This window comes from Labeo rohita, chromosome 7, assembly GCF_022985175.1.
Source record: "Labeo rohita strain BAU-BD-2019 chromosome 7, IGBB_LRoh.1.0, whole genome shotgun sequence".
Classification (NCBI taxonomy): Eukaryota; Metazoa; Chordata; class Actinopteri; order Cypriniformes; family Cyprinidae; genus Labeo; species Labeo rohita.
In genome coordinates this window covers 27186490-27201654 of record NC_066875.1, presented here as the reverse complement: position 1 = coordinate 27201654, position 15165 = coordinate 27186490, and the positions used below count along the sequence as shown (strand labels likewise).

At 39.7% G+C, this 15165-nt stretch overlaps 1 protein-coding gene across 11 annotated transcripts in view; it reads left to right on the top strand.

Annotated features, from left to right (window-relative positions):
- The window catches only part of chd9 (chromodomain helicase DNA binding protein 9), a 79377-nt gene extending 69195 nt beyond the window's left edge, over nt 1-10182 (top strand). For 7 of the 11 annotated variants that reach the window (XM_051116218.1, XM_051116216.1, XM_051116217.1 and 4 more), the window contains 9 exons: nt 155-1030; nt 3285-3445; nt 3595-3825; nt 4996-5173; nt 5284-5423; nt 5520-5741; nt 5848-5985; nt 6082-6186; nt 7135-10182. In XM_051116218.1, the coding sequence (XP_050972175.1) occupies nt 155-1030; nt 3285-3445; nt 3595-3825; nt 4996-5173; nt 5284-5423; nt 5520-5741; nt 5848-5985; nt 6082-6186; nt 7135-8019 (2936 nt within the window). In that variant the 3' untranslated portion in view covers nt 8020-10182. The remainder of the gene's footprint in view (nt 1-154; nt 1031-3284; nt 3446-3594; nt 3826-4995; nt 5174-5283; nt 5424-5519; nt 5742-5847; nt 5986-6081; nt 6187-7134) is intronic. The other 4 variants (XM_051116220.1, XM_051116219.1, XM_051116223.1 and 1 more) reach the window with 4 other exon arrangements.
- The last annotated feature ends 4983 nt before the right edge of the window (nt 10183-15165 follow it).

Genomic DNA, 15165 nt, shown 5'->3' with positions numbered 1-15165 from the left:
GAAACCCCTCAAAAAAACGTGTATTTTACCCTCTGGAAATGCGATTGGGCTAGTTTTGAGCTAGTTTTGAGTAGCAATTGGGTGGGTTTTGTTGTGAAAACCTGGCAACCCTGATCTTGTACTCATCCTAATTTTTTGTCTGCTCTACCCTCAGATATGGTGGACTCCTCTCTTGCTATACAGCCAATCACAGAGGAGCGTGCCTCTCGTACCTTATACAGAGTGGAGTTGCTGCGGAAGATAAGAGAGCAGGTGTTGCGTCACCCGCAACTTTATGAGCGTCTCGCACTGTGCCAGCCAGGACCGGATCTTCCAGTGTGGTGGGAAACAGGATCCCACGATCGGGATCTTCTACTTGGAGCGGCCAAACACGGAGTCAGTCGAACAGACTACCATATCCTCCGTGACCCGGAGCTCTGCTTTATGGCGGCACAGAGGAACTACAGCCAGAACAAGGGAACTGCAGCACAAGTCCAAGCCCAGAATCAGACCCCTTCACTGGGACAGTGTCACATCCCGACCCCCCTCCAGCACATTCAGGCTAAAGAGGCTTCTGCTTCTCCACTCGTAAACCAAACTGAACTAAAGGAGGAGCCGCTGTCAGAGGGAGAGGAAGAGAGTGGAGAGAAAGATGTCAAGATGGAGACGCCCTCTATCAGACCACCCACACCTTCAGGAGTGGATGAGAAAGATGACATGCACAAAGCCGGAGAGAATGAGAGCCGGATGGTGGCGGCCAGAACAAAACCGCTCACGCCGAACTCAGTCACTCGAAAACAGAAGAAGCTGAGTAAGCGGAGCCGCAGAGAGGCCAGGAGGGGGTCGGGATCAGACTCGGACTCGGATGGCTCCTCGTCCAGCTCTTCGTCGAGTTCTTCATCAAGGTCTTCTTCCTCGTCCTCGTCTTCGTCACGGTCCGGATCCAGTTCCTCGTCTTCGTCTTCCTCCTGTTCTTCAGGCTCCTCGTCTTCATCATCGTCGTCATCCTCGTCTTCAGAAGACAGTGACAGTGAGGAGGTACCAAAGAACGGTGAGTAGTTATCTGATCAACTTAAATGTGACCCTGGACAGTCATAAGGGTCAGTTTTATGAAATTGAGATTTTTACATCACACAAAAGCTGAATAAATAAGCTTTCCATTGATGTATGGTTAGGATAAGACAATATTTGTCCGAGATACAACTATTTGAAATGTGGAATCTGAGGGTGCAAAAAAATCAAAATATTGAGAAAATCGCCAAATTAAGTTCTTAGCAATGTATAATACTAATCAGAAATTAAGTTTTGATATATTTATGGTAGGGAATTTACAAAACATCTTCATGGAACATGATCTTTACTTAATATCTTCATGATTTTTGGCATAAAAGAAAAATCGATAATTTTGACACATACAATGTATTTTTGGCTATTGCTACAAATAAGAGGCAAAATAGTAAGTTGTAGCCTTTTTGCAGTAACTGTGGAAAACAACTGTAGATAACAGTGATGAGATGTTTCTTATGCACCAAATCATCCTGAAGCAGTCTGGAGTAACGTCAGTTTCATGTCAGCAGAACAACATTGTCATTCCAGCTGCAGACTCATTGACACTGTAAGCGTTTTTAGAAGTTAGTCATTTATAAACCTGAACAGTTTAAAGTCTTTAAAGTTAGTTAGCATGAATATTCACATGTAAATGATAAACACAACCAAGAAAACAGCTCTGATCATGTTGTTTCAGTCATACTTTGATATAGAACATGCTGTTTATAATGTATTTTATAATACACCATACTTTTTGGTTTTGTTTTGTTTTTTTATAATACACCATACTATTTGTATTCACCCAAATTGAATAATTAAAGGGTTAGTTCACACAAAAGGTCAAATTCTGTCATTACTCACCCACGTATTGTTCCAAAGCCGTAAGACCTTCGTTCATCTTCAGAACACAAATTAAGACCCTGCATAGAAAGCAACTACAGTGTGCAAGGCCCAGAAAGGTAGTAAGGACATCGTTAAAACAGTCCATGTGACATCAGTGGTTCAACAATAATTATAAAGCTACAAAAATACTTTTTGTATGCAAAGACAACTAAAATAATGACATCATCCAACAATTTTTTTCTCTTTGATGTACGTTTATGAAAATTCATGTGTTCACGAGGCTCACATGCCGTTCACACTTGCGATGTGCAACCTGCCTAATGGCTGCTGAAAATTCAACTTTGCCATTACAGGAATAACTAACATTTAAAAAAATATATTAAAACAGAAATTAGTTATTTTAAATTGCAATACTTGTTTTTACTGTATTTTTGATCAAATAAATGCAACCTTGGTTTGCACTGTGTTCAAAATCTTACCAACCCCAAACTTTTGAACAATAGTGTAAGGTGAGGAGTATATACCGAGTATATATCGTAGTGTATATGTTTTGTTTGTTTGTTTGTTTTTTAATGAGTGCATTTCTATGCCAGTGCAAAAGTGATTTTAAGCTGTTTTCCTTGGGTAGAAGAACATTCAGGTGTCAGTTGTCAATAGTTCATTCACTAATGCATTAACCAGTTGTGAGGATCATGAGTTTTAAAGCATGCCCAGAGACTATTTTAAGAGAGAGAAATGCTTCATTCAGTATGTATATTTTTAGTGTGTAGTGCATACTGCAGTGTACAGCACACATACTGTATACTACCTGCTGTTTCTCAAAAATATGTGAAGCTTTATGTAAGAATCATCTAAAACATAGCATGGTACAAAATTTGCAATATGTCCTCATTATATCCACCTTTTCCTGAGTAAACGATGCGCCCTGCCATGATGGCTTCTAACTTCCATTTGGGTGTTTTCGTGTTCCGGTCTCCATAGAAATCCATGTTAAAACTGGGTAAAAAAGGCTGGAGTGAAACTAAATATAAAAATGTGCGCAGGTCTAATGTTATATTATCAGCTTGGACAATATTAATTTGACCGGAAATGTAAAACACCATTCCAGTCGGGCGAGACTTCCACGTTCAGAAAAAGGTGGATTACATGTTTAAATTCAGCAAGAGGCATTCTGTCATCTCTGAAATAAATAGTAGTTTTAATCCAGTTCAGTGTAAAAATATCCTGTCTGGCAGTCTAGTCAAATTCATCACACTGGAAATGGAAGGTCAAGTAAGCATTGATTACATTTTAACAAATATAGTAGGATGTCTGGATATTCTATATGTACAAACAAATTGCAAAATGTGAAATGGATAATGTTTAAAGTGTGTTTGATCAGCGTAACATTGATGGTTCTGTCTGTATTCCGGTAGCGTCAGCAGTACCCGGTGTTAAAGGGTTTGACGAAGACAGCGTTGCCTCACTCAACACTACACAAGATGACATGCAGGACAGTCATGTGACCAACGGTATCTCTAACCCTCCCCACCCTTTCCAGGGAGGCTATATGCTTGCTGCCTCCTACTGGCCAAAGGTGAGCATTCCAGGCCAACATATTGTGCCAGTTCCTTTTCTCTAGTCTCAGAGTATCAGTGTTGTATCTTAGTTGTGGCTCTGTCACTGTAAGAACTGTATCATTTCATTAATTAATGTCCCTACATTAATGTTGTCCACGCATTGCAGGACCGTGTCATGATAAACCGGTTGGACAGTATATGTCAGGCAGTGTTGAAGGGGAAATGGCCAGGGGTTCGTCGTGCATACGAAGGCAATGCGGTGACTTCTTTTTACACCACTAAACTCCTGGACAACACATCCACGCTCACAGAAGACCCTTCAGCTTCCCCTCAGGGTTCAAAGGTGAAGAAGCATGTTGCAGACAGAGAAAAGGAGTTCTCAGTCAAAATCAATGACGTATGTTATTTTACGTTCTCCCCCACAAATGCCGATCTGCAGTGTCGTTGCAGCGCTTGGCATGTTTTGTTTGTTTTTATTGTTTGGTCTTCCCCCTTTTCCTCCAGTTTGTTTTTTTCTTCCTTTCAGTTGATTTTGCTTTGAAAATTTTGCAGCTTCAGTTTCTTTTTTAGTTTACATTCTCAGAGTTTTTGCTTTCTACATCTGTGTGGAGATCAGCGGTGTATTACTGTGACTCTTGCTGGGATCAAATCAAATCTACTACACTGAAGTTGCAACATTCACCCATTTAAACTAAACCCAATGCACAAAATCAGTCTCAGCCTCTGTCCTTTGCTTTAAAGGTGAAGTGTGTAATAATATTAGTATATTCATTATATCATTATTCTTTACTTAAATATTTATATACTTTATTATATACTGTTTTACTATACTTTTTACCAAATAAAATTCAGTGTTGGTGAGCTTTAAATACTTGTGTACATTTCTATTTTTGATAAACAGGTAGTCCTGGCCGAAATTAGCTAATGTTGCTAATATCAGACTGGTTGGGATGCAGTTTTATGTAATTTTATTTTTTGGCATATTAAACTCAGTATGTGCACCAAAAAGATTACACACATCACCTTTAAGTCTTTTGACTTTACTGTGTTCCTGTGTTACCTCAACCTACTAGAGGCAGTTTGATTAAAAATACCTCTCTGTTTAAAATCTTATGTCATCCCTGTTGACAAAAACAGCAAATGCTGGTTAGATATGTTTTGAAGCATGGCTGCTGGTTTGAGCTGGTTTAAGCTGGTCCTTAGCTGGTCCTAAGCAACTAGCTCCTGCTCAGGACCATCTTAGGACCAGCACAAGACCAGCTTAAACCAGCTCATGGCCAGCACACGTCCAGCTTAAACCAGTCCATGACTATCTTAAACCAGCTCATGACCCGCACATGACCAGCTTAAACAAGCTCAAACCAGCAGCCATGCCTCAAAACATGCCTAACCAGCATACACTGTTTTTTTTCAACCCCGGGATTTATGAACCTCGTATGAGTGTTTCTATCTCTAAAACTGTTCTCATAGTTCTTTACTGGTCTCAAACCAGTTTTGTAGGCATCATAGGGACCTGGCCTATTAGCAATGTGTTCTTAACCTCTGACCGTTGACCTGTGTCCTGCAGCAGGAGGGCAGCCTTAAACTGACCTTCCAGAAGCAAGGTTTGCCTCTGAAACGCCCCCTGGAGGGTGAGGAGGGACCTCTTGCCCAGCAGCAGTACTTAGCCCGGCTACAAGAGTTGCAGAATGCGTCTGATACCAGCCTCGCAGACTACACCAAACCACAGAACAGCTACCCACAAGGTAACGTCCAATCATATTTAACCAGATACCTGCTTTACCCACAAACCACCCCACACTGTATACAGTGTGCTGGATGACACTAACCGTGCATGTTCTTTGTGTTATTCCAGTACTGCCAGAGCAAATGCGTCTGAATGGAGTTATGGACGGACAGCCCGTAATGAAGAAGAGGAGAGGACGGCGGAAGAATGTGGAGGGGATGGACCTGCTGTTCATGAACAAAAACAGGCCTCCTCTGATGCCAGAGCAGGTTCGACTTGCTTATGCCTTATGATTGCTCTGTCATTTTATTTTTAGAAATCTAGAAAGTTGGTCAATAAAGCAAATGCATGAACTATATTTGCAGGCTTCTGCTGGCTGGAGTAGCAGTGTTGCCGGTACATCCGCTGCACCTGGGTTGAGCGCAACTCAGGGGCCCAGCACCCTTGATACGGAATGCCGAGTTCCAGTCATCAGCCTCAAAGATGGGACACGACTAGCTGGAGAGGATGCTCCAAAACGGAAGGATTTGGACCAGTGGCTAAAGGAGCATCCAGGCTTCGTGGCAGATGTGGGAGCTTTTATTCCTGTAAATGCCAGATTACTTTCTGGATTTAAAAATAAAAAATGTTATTTTTTCTGATGGATGTCTGTAAAAATATGAGTGTAAGTTTCTGTTCGTACCTCTTTTGCAGACTGCAAACAAATTGCAGTTTCAAGATGGCAGACCAAAACAGAAGAGACATCGCTGCAGAAACCCCAACAAAATTGACATCAACAGCCTGACTGGAGAAGAAAGAGTACAGATCATTAACAGGCGAAATGCTCGCAAGGTGAGTATGTGATGGTTGTAGATTTTGTGGACAAATTGTTTTTTGCTGTACAGTTTGTTGTTTGTAATACTGTTGTTTTTTATTTCTTTGTTCCAGATTGGTGGTGCATTTGCTCCTCCTCTGAAAGATTTAAGCCGGTTCCTGCAGGAGAATCCAGAGTATGGAGTCCCACCAGAGTGGGCTGATGTTGTTAAACAGTCTGTAAGTAAAAACAGAAACACTTTCCATTTCAAATATATTGAAGATAACAATAGTAATGGTTAGTAATTAAACAATATGTGGCCCTGGACCACAAAACCAGTCATAAGGGGCAGTTTATTTAAATGAGATTTATACATCATCAACATCAACATGAAAGCTGATAAATAAGCTTTCCATTGATATTTGAAAATCTGGAATTTGAGGGTACAAAAAAAATCAAAATACTGAGAAAATCACCTTTAAAGTTGTCCAAATGAAGTTCTTAGCAATGCAAATTACAGTAATCAAAAATTAAGTTTTGATATATTTACCATTTTTCATTTTCTAAAAAAAATAAAGATTTCTATACTTTTTAACCACAAATGCTCATTTTGCACCAGCTGTTATCCAACTATCATGTTGGAAAGGTCATGCATGGTTACTGTAGTTCTTCGTCTGTGTACTTTGGTTGAAAAATTCCATCTTATTTTCTCCTCCAGTTTCAAAATCGTCCAACGTCGTTGTTTTACCTTTTTTTTGTTAAGGACATTTGACTTTCTTTGCACATTCACTTTGTAAACGCTGGGTTGGTTCTTCCACTTACGTCACGTGTGATCTTTCCAACATGACTACGTAATGTGTGAGATCGAGCTAGTGCAAGACAAGCATTTGTGGTTAAAAAGCATACAAAATTTGTAACTTTTTAGAAAATGATTGATCATTTTGCTAGATAAGACCCTTATTCCTCTTTTGGGATTTTGTAAAGCAGTTTGAAGCTGCATTGAAACTGCAGTTTTTGACCTTCAACCCATTTATCCCCATTGAAGTCTACTATATGGAGAGAAATCCTGGAATGTTTTCCTCAAAAACCTTTATTTCTTTTTGACTGAGGAAAGAAAGATGAGAAATTTGAATTCTTTATGGATGTTTTTTTTCCTAGTTTTATAACAAATGCGTTTGCATTTGCAGGGTTACCTTCCTGAAAGTATGTTCGACCGCATTCTGACCGGCCCCATCGTTCCCGAAGAGGTGAGCCGACGAGGTCGACGTCCCAAAAACGCTTTAGCTAAAACAACCACGGTGGCCAGTGCCAGTGCCAACGCCGCCCTGGGGCTCAACCCACTCCTAACCAACGGCCTCCTCGCCGGGCTGGACCTGCCTAGTCTTCAAGCTCTTCAGCACAACCTCCAGAGCCTCCAATCTCTCCAACTCACCACCGGCCTCATGGGACTGCCTCACGACCCCACCAACATGGCCGCCATGTTTCCGATGATGCTCTCCGGAATGACCGGCCTTCCGGCATCCCTCCTCGGGATGAGCGGTATCCTCGGAAAACAAGAAGCGGCGGGTATCGCTTTGATGAGTGACGAGGACGGGAAAAAGAAGAGCGGTGGAGAATCCGCCACACCCAAGGGGTCGGCCGAGACTTTGAGTCCGGATGGCAAAGCGGAAAGGACAGAGGGTCAAAGTTTCAAAGCTACCACCTCGACGGCAGCCAAGTCGAATCAAACAAGTGCTTCTGCTTCAGGCCACCCACTGGCCCTCAACCCCCTTCTACTCTCTAGTATGCTCTACCCAGGGATGCTTCTTACTCCAGGCCTTAACCTGCCTGTGGCCAACCAGCCGCAAGCTGCAAACACTCAGCCAACCCCACCGCTGCAACCTGCTGCCTCCGAAGCCGCGGCCCAGCTGCTCGGCCAATCGGAGGACAAAGACAGCGATGAGGGGGAGGAGCCAGACGAAAAGAAGGATACCAGTGGTCCAGAGGGCTCGGCGAAGGCGGAGTCGTCCTCCTCCGAGTCCGACAGCTCCTCCTCGTCATCCGAGGATTCCGATTCCAGCGACGAAGACTGAGTCTTTATACATGTATAAATAAATATTATATATTTATATACATCTCTTAGAAATGTATACATATAAACACATATAGGAATTATCCTGCATTTACTACATCATGTTTTTTGTTTCCATGTAAATATAACTAAAGTGTTGTGTAATGAAGAGGAAAAAAGGAAAACGGAGATCCTAGAGAAACTGAAATGAGATTTCAGTGTTTGTTTAGGTACAATGTCGTTTCGAAGAGACGTTTTGCATGTCGACAAAAAAAAAAAAAAAAACACAAAAAACTTTGTGAAATTGTATTACACCATGATGTACAATTGCAACAGACAAGAAGCAAAAACTAAAAGGCATTATTGTTATAGCTATGTCAGGATTTAATTTTATTAAAGAAATGAGGACGCTGTTGCTCATTGCAGAGCTGTATAATTAATATATTTTCTTTTGGGAGAACGAACACATCGACTGTTTGGGTTTCATTTGTAAATACTTGAGCAGGATCCTGAACACATAGACTTCACAGAGCATACCTACAGATCCACAGCAATAACACACAGGCAGCTTATGAATGTCACTGAAGCTGTAGAGACCCTGCGTTCGTTCGTTCGTTCGTTCGTTCATTCATTCATTCATTCATTCATCACACAAGTTGTTCATTCGCTTTTGTGATTTGTCCATCTGTTTGCTGTCCCGGACTGATCTTCTACTTTCTTTTTATCCCTTTCTTTCAAATTCTCCTCATACAGCTATTTTACCCAAAGATTTGAGTTTTGTACTTGGGTGCAGGCGATCCATCTTGCCGACACGCTGTACGCTGACATCTACGGTGAACCAGACATTCTTTTAGGAACACATTCCTCACGAAGCCTGAAACCGGTGTGCGTGCATATGTTTTTAGCAAACATAACCGTTCTGTTTCAGACCATTTTCTTCACATCCACATATTTATGTTTCTTTTAACGTTCAGACAGCACTGTGTGTGTGTGTGTGAGATGTTCTGTGCATATGAACACTGTTGCCTCAATTTGCATGAAAATCTATGTGTCCAAGGTCCTGTTGGCCTCACGTGTAAACCCCTTGTGACAAACGGTAGTGCGTATATCCTCACTTTTCCACAAACTGCTACAGTATTGTCATAGCATTGTAAATCACCCACATTTGTAAAGTATTGAGAGGAATTCAAGTATTTGCAGTAGTATTTATCAATGCACACAAATTGATAGTAGGGTTGTTAAATGTTCTACAGGTCAAAAATCACATGTTCCTTTAGTCTGACAAAATCCATCTGTCCACATAGTCGCCTCGCTGCTGTTAGTTGTAAATGACTGATCTAGAAGTGTCCTTATGCCATACTTCAGCGTCTGTCCCTCTTAACACGATTCGTCGCAATCCAGCACCTCGGCCAACACAATGAACCTCATTGGCGTTTCGAATCAGGACGTGTATGTGATTGGTTTTCTGTTACATGTGCTGATGTGCTTGTTCTAGACTGTTAGGCTCACGTTCGTTCACATTCAGGTTTTCGGCTACTGAAGTTTTCCATTTGTGATGCAAATTTCTTCGGGATGCACTGCACAATGCAACTCTTTGCCTGTCTCACTAGTGAACACAGATATATAATGGGTCTTTCCAAGCATGTTTGATTTCCTTCATCATGGTTTCACACAGATGCCCTCTCTCTTATCTCTCTCAGTGTAATTTTGCCTCGTTAGATGTTCTGAATGCCGTCTCCTCTCCACTGTGGCATCAGATCTTCCTCTTTCCAGTTAGTTCGTGCTGAGCCACGCACTTTGAAACTGTGTACAGGTATTGCTGCTTTCCACTTCTTCCCAAAACCGCACATGAAACCTATATAGTTCCTCTGTTTTTTGGTTTTATTTTTTGACATCCGCAGCGTTAGCATCTCATTTAACTGAATGGTGTTCTGAGAAGAATTGCAGGTTTGACTGAGAATTGGACATTTATGTTGATTTTCTTTCTTTTCTTTTCTTTTCTTTTCTTTTTTTTTTTCATCATATGTACATTAATTTGGTTGTATTTCATGTTGCATTATGAACCGCTGGACTACTGACCAGAATCAGGGCAAGACTTGCCGTCGTGGCACAAAGACAATGACATCCACCATGCAACAGCAAATGAAATAGAAATACACTACTGCAAATAAACGTTTGTTTTCAATTATGTGGATGATTAAATTGGCAGAGTCATTTGTTTTCATGGCTTATTTTGTTTCATATTTTTAATATTTTGAAATTTAAGCCCCTCCTCCTTTTTGTGCTAAAATGTGTTTTTTTGGACAGTTGCAATACTTGCAAGTTGTGGCCTGTGTAGTCAATTAATGCTTCTTGTAGTGCAGGATACATGTCTTAAAAAGTTTGTAATTTATTGAATTACTTTCTATGAAGTTCTATAGAAGAAATTGAGGTTTAATTATTTTTATTAAACATATTCTGACTCTACAGAAAAATCTTGTCTCATGTGAAATTTGTCAAATGTATTTGTTTGTTTTGAGCTGAAGCACCAGTTATTAAAATCTAAAACTGTCTCAAATCAAAAAATCTAAAAATGTTTTTATTAATCTGTGATGAGAAACGGAGGTTGTTTCATTGAAGCTGCCATAACAATTGTATTGACATTGAAGTGAATCACACATAGGTCCTATATAATAAAACAATAAGCCATGGTTTATGGTGAATTTATCCACCTTTTTCTGAAAGTGGAAGACTCGCCCGACTGGAGCGGTGCTTTATATTTCCAGTGTCTGGTGTATCGTTTTCCGAGCAGATATTATAACGTTAAACCTGCACGCATTTCAATTTACTCGACCTTTTTTACCCATTTTAACATTGATTTCTATGGAGACCAGAACACGAAAGTTCCCAAATGGAAGTTAGAATCCATCATGGTGCCGTTCGTCGGTTACTCGGGGAAAAAGGTGGATAACATTGTTAGGCACGACACTTAGCTGTTATAAATTCACTGTAAATCACGGTTTCATGGGGCTTATTGCTTATATAAAACGGTTATTCCATATACATAGTGATGTTTCACAAAATAAAACAGAGAAAATAAGGTGTAATGATAAAATTAAAAACAGTATTCTTCCACCAAACATTGTAGTTCCGCAGAAACCGCTGTGGTTGCAACAAAGTGGTTGCCAAACAACACACAGAAGTAAACAAAGGTGTATGTTTGTAGAGTTATTTACAGCAGCTTCGAATGCGGCTCAACCAATCAGAATCAAGGACCGTGTTTTATATTAAAGCAATAAGCCCCAAGAAGCCATGGTTTACAGTGAATTTATAACAGCTAAGGGGCGTTGTTAGGCACGGCATGAAGCTATTATAAATCCACTGTAAACCACGACTTCACCGGGCTTATTGCTTTTGTAAAAAGGTTATTCCATATACGTAGTAAGGTTGCACCAAATGAAACAGAGCAAATAAAAGTGCAATGATTTTAATGCAAACAGTATTCTTCCACCAAACAATGTAGTTCCTCAGAATCGGCTGTGGTTGCAACAAATGGTTGCCAAGCAACACATATAAGTAAACAAAGGTGTATGTTTGTAGAGTAATTTACAACAGCTTCGAATGCGGCTCAACCAATCAGAATCAAGGACTGGAAATATTTGCTTTATATTAAAGCAATAAGCCCTAAGAAGCCGTGGTTTACAGTGAATTTATAACAGCTAAGGGGGCGTTTTTTTAGGCATGATGCGAAGCTCTTATAAATTCACTGTAAACCATTGCTTAACAGGGCTTATTGCTTTTATATAATGGTTATTCCATATACGTAGTAAGGTTTCACTAAATAAAACAGAGCAGATACTGTAATGGTACTCATAAAGACATTATTCTTGCACCAAACAATAGAGTTCCTCAGAAACAGTTGTGGTTGCAACAAAGTGGTTACCAAGCAACACACAGAAGTAAACAAAGGTGTATGTTTGTAAAGTAATGGACCCTTTTCAAATGATTGTGATGACGCGTTTCATCAGCATTGTAAAGTGTTTTTATATTTTGCTTTTTTTTTCAAATGTATGTGCATTTATAAGACAATATATTGTATGATATCACCTTTGCATCAAACTACAAAAAAACTAGTTAGCACTAAAACAAGGGTGTTTCTAATGCAGTGTCTATGGGACGGTAAATTCGACTTCTGACCGCTATTACCAGTCTCTCAATTTTTATTATTTTTTTTAAGTCGTAAAAACTAACAAACTGGTTATCGCCTTAATTATTTAAGTGGTGAGATTTTGTGTAATAAGTGGTATGACTGCACCATATCACTTAAATGTCCATCTAGTCTAAACTGCTTTCTTCACGAAAGCTTTGCATTCAAATATTTCAGGTCAGATCAATGTTTTATGTCTAATTACTTACTTTTGTGGCAAGCAGCCGTGTAATAAGTGGGATAATGTACATTATCCCTTATTTATTATAGGGATTAATATCGTGTTTTGTAGGCTACAGTGAAAAAATACAAACATTGCAATTATCATTTATTTATCTTTTCATTGTCTGTATTCTCTAGGATGTATATCATTGTAGTATAAGTTTAAGCAGTGTGTAATATAAGCTGTGTGAAGTGGGCGACTTGTCAGACTTCCAAAAAGAACAAATCATGGCATCCCAGGAGCATCTGTAACCTTAACAGCCCAGTGGCTTGACTGCGCACACAAAGCTTGGCTAGACTTCATCGGTGAAGAGTCGGTGAAAACATGAAAGTGAATGATAGGGACATTAAACACTAAGATGGATTGTGTCTAAACAACACAGAACCACTGCAGCAAAAGTGACATCAAACCTCAATATTTATAAGAGATCACAAAGAACTTAACAAAGCCAATATCCCTGAAAGAGCCACAACTGATAAAACTTTATTCACAGAAACCAAAGTAAAAATGATGGTGTTATGATCATAAAACCTGGACAGCTGGTCGGACAAATCACCCACTAGAATTTTATCAAACCACTGTGGACCATTTTGCAGAAAAAGGGTGAGGAGCCAATTCCCTCCTTCAACGTCTCTAAAGCAACTGGCAGATGTTCAAGACACAATACTATTCAACAATTGTATGAGTCTATTCTAAAAAGGCTGGTATCTGTATTAAGGGGCACCTATTATGTCCTTTTTTACAAGATGTAATATAAGTCTCAGGTGTCCCCAGCATGTGTCAGTGAAGTTTTAGCTCAAAATACTCCACAGATCATGTATTCTATAATTTAAAAAAAAAAATGCCTATTTTGAGTGAAAGCAGAAACTGTTTTCATGCATGGCTCTTTAAATACAATTGAGCTGTGGCTCCCCGCCCCCTTTTCCAGAATAGAGCTGTGCTTTTACAGCTCGTGCTTCAGATACTCTGCCAAAAAAACATCTGTTTGGTTTTGATTATCATGTCCATTGTGCTGAAATTATGCATTTTTAAAGTCACATCCATTTAAAATTCTAATTAACACTTTTCTAAGCACACACATACGAAGCACTCACACAGAAAGTGGCTGTCATACGGCATGTTAGTACTTAATCAGAGTCCCTTTCATGTCTTATTGCGCTTAAACTATCAAATACACATGACTTTTTGTTAAAAACACATAAGTTACAAAAACAGTTGGGTAATATTATAATAAGATCCCTTTCCTACATCACTTTTCACATGCTTGCAGAAAAAGGCTTACCAAAACAAAGTTACTGGGTTGTCATTTTTCATGTTTTCTGGGTTGGTTGATGCACTGGTGACTCGATTATAGTCAGATTTTCATGATATTAAGCATGGCGAAATTTGGCTACTTCCGTGTTTCCAAAACGTGGCAGACCTACAAAGAAAACAAATTAGTGCATAACATAAGTGGTCTGGATACCAGCACAATCCCATCAGAAGACAGACAGCCCTGCCTGATGTTACACACCTGTATTCACACAATGATGATATGTACTATACTATTCAGTGTGTTCTACATCAACCATGAGGGAAAGCATCAAGTTGTTGATTACTACACACAAATGAGGCATTAGACACATTACTCGCATGTCATAATTACTCACTTGTTTGTTTCATTTCCCCCCCTTTTCTGTTTCATATTAAATCAGTCTGATAACACAATGTAAACATATATTTGAGAGCAGAGAATGGACCCTTTTCACAAGCATGTGATGACGTGTTTTCACGGTCATCGTCATCATAAATCCTTTAAAAATTGGTATATTTTGATTTTTAAAAATATGTATACGCATTTATAAGACTATATTTTGTATTATACCACCTTTTCATCAAGTTACCAAAAAACTAGTTAACGCTACGCGAGGGTGTTTCTAATGCCGCATCTATGGGAGGGAGGGTAAATTTGACATTGTTCTCTCTTCTGACTGCCGATATCAGTCTCTCTCGATTTTTTTCCTTTGAATGAAAGTCGTGAAAACACTATCGTGTACTTTTTCTTTTGTTATTTGAGCAAATGTGAATGCAAAAAATATATCTGTGGTACTCTCCCATTCACTGCCATCGGATTTTACCCAACTATGACGACTTCCGCTATGAGAAACCCGGAAATGTGAGAAAGGTCCATACTTATTTTTTTTAAGATTTTTAAACCTTATTTTAGTTGCTTAGGGTTTTTTAATCATTCAGTCATTCAGCCTGGGTGGTTATTAACACATTTTTTCTGTGGTGTGACAAACTCATAACACATTTAATATTGCTTTACAGACTTAATGAGTCTATCTAGACTATATCTGAACATGAAAGAGCGATTAATGAATCACACCTTTTGCCAGGAAGTGCTACAACCTGTAAAATGAATCAGCGGCTCAGTGCTGTCATATGGTGTGTAGATAATACTCTGACCTTGTAGACAGAGATTAATGAAAGAGGCTTTTCTGCTTGTTCAACCTGTCATTTGTTAGCAAGGACAGACGCCTGACTGGCCCTGCTGTTTATCAGTAACCATGTCTTGACACGCCATCAGGTTAAATGTCAACTCGCGTTGCCTGGCAGGTGAAACACAAAGTCTGCAACAATCTAAATCAACAAACCTTGCTAAGTGTGACCATGCTGAAGTATGTTTGCAGTATCTGCACCAATGCCAACAGGAAGCTCAATGTGTTGTCATAGAAATCAGAGCCCTGACTTCCACAACAGTGTTAAAGGACACATAC